At 40.2% G+C, this 8,640-nt stretch overlaps 1 protein-coding gene across 2 annotated transcripts; it reads left to right on the top strand.

The window, feature by feature from the left end:
• Positions 1-878: 878 nt before the first annotated feature.
• Positions 879-8,485, top strand: LOC141009032 (uncharacterized). Of its 2 annotated transcripts, XR_012180118.1 has the most exons (10): positions 879-1,016; positions 2,199-2,381; positions 4,005-4,133; positions 4,582-4,689; positions 4,874-4,972; positions 5,055-5,153; positions 6,176-6,274; positions 6,434-6,532; positions 6,965-7,974; positions 8,067-8,485. XR_012180118.1 is itself a non-coding variant. In XM_073481435.1 (9 exons), exons 1-9 carry the CDS (start codon positions 990-992, stop codon positions 7,055-7,057), a joined length of 936 nt encoding a protein of 311 aa, XP_073337536.1. In that variant the 5' UTR covers positions 882-989; the 3' UTR covers positions 7,058-8,478. The 2 variants fall into 2 exon arrangements, 1 of the variants encoding a protein (XP_073337536.1); XM_073481435.1 differs by having other exon boundaries at positions 882-1,016; positions 6,965-8,478.
• The last annotated feature ends 155 nt before the right edge of the window (positions 8,486-8,640 follow it).

Here is an 8,640-nt window from a genome sequence, read left to right as displayed (position 1 = left end):
TCGTACGGTGTAATCCAAGCCTCCAGAAGCCCTGAGATCCCCCACTGATTTGAAAAGACATTATTCACAACCTCGACGTGCGGGCAAAGCTCCTGCACCCGCTTCAGATAGGGTGAGCGCTTTAAGCTTAGCAGCTACAGTGAAGATCTCGGGTTTAAATAACGTCTTCTCAAATCAATTTGGGATCTCGGGGCTTCCGAAAACTTCCAAAAACTTGGAGCAAACCAGATGAGCTGTATTGTTTTTATTGTTGTAGTCGTTTTACATCTCAGAAAATGCCCAGTGAACATGTGACATTATCTTTATTGCATGGGAATACACAGTCGCGTGTGAAAATGCAAATTTGACGTCATTTGAAGTGATTTGTTTCCCATACATTTGTTTTCATGTATGTAATTCTGATGTGAACATGTATATTTCACATGTGAAAATATTCATTTATGTGAAAAAAGTACATTTCTTCTGCTAATGTGCAGCTCAAGTGTGACATATATTTTATTTCACACATTCCATTTTTATTTCCAGTGTTAAAATTCTCACCTGACGTGAAAAAGCTCATTTCACTTGCAACATTTTTGTTCGGGCGTCACTACTAAGCATTTCTTTTCAGTCTCATTAAATTCTTTCGGTATCACAAACCAAGAATGTGAACACACATCAGAGTGTGATGCAGAGTGACGCCTCTTACCTCACCTCCATCTTTGCACGGTGACATAGAGTGACATAAACTGGGCAGACCTGATGGTGGCTGTGTGTGTGTGTGTGTGTGTGTGTGTGGGGTGATGTTGAGCATGCCAAATGAGCACATGAGGAGGGTAATGTGATCTGAGTGGAGGTCTGACGGGGCTATATAAGAGGCCGAGGCTCCGGCTGCAGGCAGCAGAGACACACAGAGACGCTGACCATCACAGCAGAAGAAGAACCGCTGGACTTAACTCCACCTCCAGTTTCCCACAGAGCTACTGAACTACTTCACATCAAGGAGAAGAATGGGACTGCACAGTGTTGAAGAGCTGGTAAGATCTGAGATCATGTGTGTCAATGTGAATGACAGCAATTATGAGAAGCAGACAGACGAGCAAAACAGAGATGTTGTATGTTTCTAATAATTCTTAAAATAAGTGAAACGTGCAGAATGGAAATTTCTCCCTGAAATGAGAAGCTAAGGCAATGATCTTCTCTGTTTTTGTTCTCTCATTTACTTTAGAAAAATATATATTTTTTATTAAGTATTCTCTGATTTTGATTCTAGAAAATGTGTTGAACCAAGAAAATCTTTGAAAGAAAGAAAAGGAGATGTTCAAATCCTGAAATTAGACAATAATGTATAATAGTAGTGATGAATAAGTAAACTGTGGCAGATTGTTTTAATAGTTTGCCATCTACGTGTAAATCATCACATCAGGTCCTGACATGTAGGGAGTAAGTCAGAAATGGTGATTAAACACCAAACAACAGATGATTACTCAGAGCTGTTGTTGGTGATTTAACTGAAGGTTTCTCGTCAATAATCATTAAAAGTTAATTCGGATGATTTAAATAATTACACGAGTGATTCAGTCACATATAAACAGCTGGACGTACAAACACAGTCCCAGCTGATTAAAGTGTGCAGGTGTGTGTGTGTGTGTGTGTGTGTGTGTGTGTGAATGTGTGGGAGCCTGCTGTGTTTACATTCCTCCGTCAGCAGCAGGACTCGGCTCGGCAGCGGCTGAACGCTGGGAGCTGCTCATGTGTTCAAATCTGGATTGACACAAAACAAAATCTCTCCTGCTGATCTTCCAGCGAGACGTTAGCATGAGAGTCTGCCTCCGGTTTAATTTAGCTTTCCCCAAACTCACTTCTCACGAGTCTTTGCTTTTATACATTGTTTAGTCTTACACTTATGAAAATGTCACATGTGAAATTTGCCAATGCAAATGACCACATTTGAATTACATCCATTCACACGTGATTGGCTTTTTTTTCACAAACCATGAAACCACATTAAATGTTCTCCCTCACATGTGAATGTTACTATCACCTATGTAACATTTGGCTATTTTCACACATGAACTTAATAAAATAAAGGCACATGTGAATCACGTAAGTTATGTGGACTTCTTTTTGAAACATGCAGGGAGCTCGTGGTGCTCTACCGCTGTGTTCCCCACAGAAACCTGTATTTAATTATAAATCACCTCTCCTCTCTCCGTCAGGTGTCCGGCAAGAGGTCAGAGGGCAAAGAGGCGGCCGACTTTCAAGGGGGCGTGTACGAAGCAGCTGTCAATCAAGAGAAGCAGGACGACCGCAGGTCCCACAGGGAGCTGGTGGGCAGGGACCTGTCAGAGGAGAGCGACAGCGGCAGTGAGCAGGAGGAAGTCAGCGTCGCCGCTCTCAATGTAAGAACACATGAATACATTAAGCAGCAGTGTCAGTACCTGCTGTCACCACTGCAGCCAGTAGTAGTGGTTATACTGAGCTGTGTATGGAAGTAAATATTTCACTGCATATTTATATATTGATTTAAGGAACATTACTTGTGGCATCAGTGACCTCATACAGCTAGTAGTAATAATAAGCAGCTGCAGCAGGAATAATATTAAATGCAGTAACAGGAGAGAAATACATTAAAAATAGTGAGCTAGTTTCAGATCATTTACTTCAGTAACGTAGTAATACCACAACACACCAGTAAATACACTCCATTACAAGTCAAAGTTCTGCATTAACATTTTTTTACTTTTGTAAAAGAAGTGTTATCTGATAAATGTACTTGACCGGTCCTGTCAGTGTTATATTATTATATTATTTGATCAATATTATTGATGTATTTGCATTAAAGTAGAACTTAAATGTTCTATTTTTTCAGTTGGAGCTGTTTCACATAGTTCCTTCGTATTTGATCTATAGCAGTGCATGAGGCCGAAAAGTAGCACAAAATGACATGAAATAAAAAAATACTCAAGTGCAAGTACTTCAAAGTTGTACATAGGTACAGTACCTGTGTAAACTTCTACATGAGCAGTGATGGAGTGCTGCACTTCAATACAGTTTTGAGGTACTTGTACTTTACTTGAGTATTTTTATTTTTTTGCTACTTTATACTTCCACCTCACTACATTTATTTGATAAGAGTAGTTGGTAGTTACTTTGCAGACTGCAGACTGATTATAGTCAGAGTATCACATTTTTAGATGTTTAGACCTTTATTATAGACAGTCTCAGAAAACCTCAGAAAAATGCTGACTATCAGGTCCAATACTCGTAAAGTAGTAAACAGTTTATAACCCAAATATGTAAAATCAGTTGTACTTTTCGTACTTTTATTTGATACTTAAGTCCATTTAATGTCAGATACTTTAAGACTTTTACTCAATTACTACTTGTAAAGCATCAATTACTACAAAAGCTTCCTTCTCAAAACACGACTCAAGACTTTTAATAACCGTCCAACCAGAAGAACTCATCAGAACTGAAACAGGACACTTTGCAAACATGTGTCATGACATGATGGGCAGTAAAACGTGTGTTCACAGAGGTCAGACTGCAGTTTATTGTTGTTTCCACGATTGTGCAACAGGTAAATACAGGTGGTAACTAATGCGACACCTCAAACGAGACTGATACATTATACACCATTTAAAGCCAGTGACGTCAACGCTGGACGAGGACAGTCTTTGAAAGTCCCCCTGAGTTTGTCTCGTGGTCCTTGCTGCCATCTGGTGGCCTTTAGGAATATAACACATCTTTCTGGATCATCATCTACTCAGGAGGAAACGAGACTCTGAACCTCATTGAAAGTTTTTAAAAAGTTATTTGACATTAAGAAATCCAAACACAATCTTATCTTTTTTATTCTTATTTTTCAAGTCCAGTGCGTTCGTTTAATATCCCTAATATTAATTTCTCACTTCACTTGATTATGATCAATCACTACATAGAAGAATAAAAGCTTTTTTTTTAAATATAAAGCTTCCTTCGTTGTTGTGCTGACACCCTCTGTCCTGACGCTGTCCTGTCAGACCGATAGAAGCGGCAGGCTGAAGTTGGAGACGGTCGATGACCTGTTCAACATCCTGCAGCTGAGGAAGAGGAGACGGGAGAGGAAGGCTCCTGTTCACAAGAAGAAACAACCAGAACCAGAGACGGTGGTGAGATGACACTCTTCATTCCTCTGTTGTAGTGATCAATGTCTCACTCTGCTTTTCATATTGAGTCATAATTATGTTTGGGATGGATTTTTCTGAACAAATGACAGTTTTATATTGTAACTCTGAGACTGACATCCGGTGTTTGAAGGATATAAAAGCTCTGCTGAGCCCACATGTGGCCACTTTAGTTGCAGAAACCTTCATGTGAGTTGAATTGCTGGGAACTGGCCATACCATATATTTAAGAGCTACATGTCATGGAGTGAAAATACTATTTTATTATTAAAACACAATTTTCAGCTGAAATTGTGTTTATTGCTGGAAGAGTAGTAGCCAGCTCTGTGTGTGTTTGTTGGTCAAATATATGATCTGTACCTTTACTGATAGTTTTCTATTTTCTATAGTTTCTGTTTATAGTTTGTAAGTTTTTTTTAAATGTACCTTTCAGCCTGAGTATGTGGACGAACAGCTGTTTCTGACAGCAGCTATGGAGAACAAACTGCCAGTGGTAGAGAAGTACCTAACTGATGGAGGAAACCCCAACGCAGCCGACCATGTGAGTGTCACGCAGCGATGCATACTTAAGGATCATATAAAAAGTAGAATAATTAAGAAAGAAAATAAACGATTAAATACGTTGCATCTTTTGATATAATTCTTTTGCTTTTAATTAATCAGTTGTCTCCATAAGAAAACTGTTCTCGAGCTATTTAAAAGGAAACTTTTCATATCTTGTCCAGTTCCAGAGAACCGCTCTGCACAAAGCCTCGTTCAAAGGACACGTGGAGGTCATGAAAAGACTCCTGGAGGCCGGAGCTGCCATTGACAAAAAAGACAAGGTGAGAACTGTAGGATTTAATCCAAACTGTCATTCTCTAATAAACACACAGCGTCGGCCTAACAGCTCAGTGTGTGTTTCAGCTGGAGGCCACAGCCGTCCACTGGGCCTGCAGAGGAGGCAGCCTGCCCGCCCTGCAGCTCCTCCTCGACCAGGGAGCCAAGATCACCTACAGAGACAAGGTAGGTCCACGACATCTCTGCTGTCAGACCAAAAGACACGAAGGAGCAACCTTCTTCTTATTTCTTCATGTGCCAACCATGTATCTCCAGATGTGTTGATGCTGAATGTTTGTAAAAAATTGAAGGATGTAGAGTTCCCTTTTTTTGTGGCTACTACTGTGGTCTTAAACTAAATAAACTCTTTTGAAGGTGTTGAAAATGTTTCTCAACATTTCCAGCACTGCATGGACTCGGCAACAGACAACAGTGTTGGAAGAATTAAACAGAATTGTTATCCTCAATATGCAACTACATTCGAGTGCAGTGCAGTACAGTGTTTTTCTTTGAGCCACTTGTTTTAACACTGTGCCACTTGATGGAAACTTCTCATTCCTTTTGCAGTTACACTGGTCCAATGCAAACTACTGAACCGCCTTTTCTGTTGAGTTTGTCAGAGTTTTCTCCAGTCCGAATAAACAAAACGCAGTTCATCCGGCAGTTTATAGATGACATATTTAGGCTCACATTCAGCAATTATTGTGGATAATCTTTTAGAGGCACTGCTGGTCTTCAGCAAACACAAGTTGAAATAAAAAGGTACATATATCTGAGATGGAAGGTATCGCTTTCTATGTTAAAAGAAAGAAAACGCTCTTCCTCAGGTCTTTCTTCTGGCTGCGTCCGTTGTATCCTGTAGCCCACTTGCTTGTTTTATAGTAGATGGGAGGGAGAACCACTCTGCACATATACCCACATCACACAAGAAACACAGGTTAACATTCATAGACAACCGTAAGATCATCTTATGTGTAATATCTCCACCACTGTGTGCAGGTCATGAAAACTCCTTACTTTGGCACCATCTGGTGGTGGTTTTTAAAAAGACACCAGCAATTCACACCACGACAAACAGCCGAGCTCGATGCAACCCACACGTCTTTGATTGAAAATACACAGATAGGGCCTCTGATGTTACAAGTGTCATTTCTGGATATTTCTCATGCATTAATTAAAAGTGAAATCCACTCCTCTCGTCTCCTCAGTTGCACAGCACTCCTCTCCATGTTGCAGTGAGGACGGGACACTGCGAGTGTGCTGAGCATCTCATTCACTGCGGAGCAGACGTCAACGCCAAAGACAGAGTAAGGACCTGGGCAACACAACGCAGAGATCACCAGTCTTCTTACAGCTACATTAAATCGCCACAGACTTGTTGTATTTACACATATCAAATAGTACAAGAACCAACTGTAAATTCACATAAAAACATGTTCAATATCTGTTTTCTGTCCCGACTGAAGGATGGAGACACGCCCATGCATGATGCTGTGAGAATAAACAGATTCAAGATGATCAAGCTGTTGATGATGTATGGGGCCAGTCTCAACACTAAGAACTGTGTAAGTACTGAACAGCACCTCAGGCCCAACTTGACTCTGCAGAAATTCACTAATCCGCTGAAAATGGATGTAAACAATCAGAGATAACAGTTTCATATTTTGGCATCAAAGGCGACAAATTCAAGTAAACACATCTCCTCCCCAGTGCAAACTACATCCATAAGCATTTTGAACTCTTGATAGTCTTCAATTACATTTGCTTTGGATGCTCAGTGGGTCCCTGAGGATGAATCTTGATGGTTTTGATCACTTGTTTAGGGTGTTTTTATACACTGAACCTGTTCGGTTCGGTTAACTCTTTTCTCAGTCAGTGCGGTTCGTTTGGGCTGGTGTCAAAGCTGTCGATCAAAACATGTTGCTAATCAAACAACAGGACCTAGAATGCTTATCTGCAGGGGTGGATCTAAAGAAAAGTGTTTTCTCTCTGTGCAGGATGGAAAGACTCCACTGGAGACGCTGTATTCATGGCAGAACGGCGCCAAGAGCCTCCTGTGTAACTTCAGCCAGGAAAATCCCAACCAGTAGAGCCCTGCACATTCCACTAAAAACAGGAATTCAACATGAGATTCAGCCACAGGTTCTACTGGCTTATCAGAGAAAAATGTTTTAAAAGGGAAGTCTTTCTTTGAATTAATCTAAACTTGACTCAGCCGGATCGTTTGGGTGTTGAACGCTATCTTAATTAAGGGAGCATTAGCCATAACCTTACCTGAGGTTATGACCGTACCTCACGTTAGAGTCCTTGCACCTTGTAGGGACTTGAAGGAGCCTTTGATCAATAATGTGAATTCTAATCAGGATGTTGTTAATAATGTGATCATTAGCACTGATAGATTCATTGATCGCCAAATATTGCTGGACAATGTCTCGGCTGACAACATGAAAATGTCTTTTACTTAATTTTGATGTAAGCTGAGTTGAAGTCAGTGATACTACATAGAGAAGGTGACTTATTTATTGATTTATGACAACTGTCAGCATCTATTTATCGAGTTTGATTAATTTATTTCAATACCATACACTTAATAACCGAGTGACTGTAACTGAGTTGTACTGTAGCTGGTGTATTGACTTTTAATTTGCTAACCAGGAGATACTGCTTTAGGTTTTCAGGTGCAGATCATCTGGCTCGGTCTTTACTCACAGTCCCATTAGATAAACAGTCTGATCAACTCTAGTGTACAACCAAGGTGTTTATTTGTCTAAAATTTCTCCAGCTCAGTGTGAAAAGTTAGATAAAGGGAGAAACTATGCCTCCCCTGGCTGAGAGACGATGTGTGCTGTTATACTTAAACATTCAGATGAGTTAACCGAGTTACTTGGTCTTAAGTATTTTAAGATTGAGAGATGAGACAGGACGAAGTAAGTTTTTGGATCAGGCTGAGAAGAATCTCTACACTTGCACTTATATTGATGTCAGTGATTTATACGTAGATTTACATGTGACTTTAAGTTTCTCTAGACACCAAGACTGCAAAATGGACTCCAGTAGAACTTGTCTCCTCCTGCAGGGACAACTGGGAAACTTACAAAGGTCCCTGCATATTTACCTCAAACCTCAAGCACTGATTAAGGCGTTGGTTTGTAGGTTAAGTCCAGACAACCTTTAGACAAAGTTCATCTTCTTCATACTAATCAATGGTCACCTCAGTGATACACTGCCACGGTGTGACACTTCAGCTGCTGTTCCCTTTCGTTTTGCTGAAGTGAAGATATTTGGGGAAACTTCTGGTTCACGTTTTAAAAAGACAAACAAACAACAAAAGAGTGAAAGAGAAAGAATTGTAAGAAGTCAGCTGGTTCAGAGGGTGTTTGACAAGTGTTCACATGTTCATGTGGAGAAAAAGAGGTCTTGATATTTGGAATGGTAATCAGATTTATTTTTTATTGTTAAAGATGTATGTACATTTTGCCTTGTATTTATGGACTGCTTGAATAAAAATGATTTTAAATGTATGCTTTTTTTATTGAAAGAGAGCACTGATATGCAGACAAGGAAACACAGACACAGGCAAACAAAGTATTCTCTGAGACAGAGCTCCACTTACTCAATGAGCCTGTTCACACCTGGGATCTACATCCTTCCTGAGTGATCCGACCACAGGTGG

This window comes from Pagrus major, chromosome 15 (genome assembly GCF_040436345.1).
Source record: "Pagrus major chromosome 15, Pma_NU_1.0".
NCBI lineage: Eukaryota > Metazoa > Chordata > Actinopteri > Spariformes > Sparidae > Pagrus > Pagrus major.
This window is presented reverse-complemented; position numbering and strand designations above follow the sequence as displayed.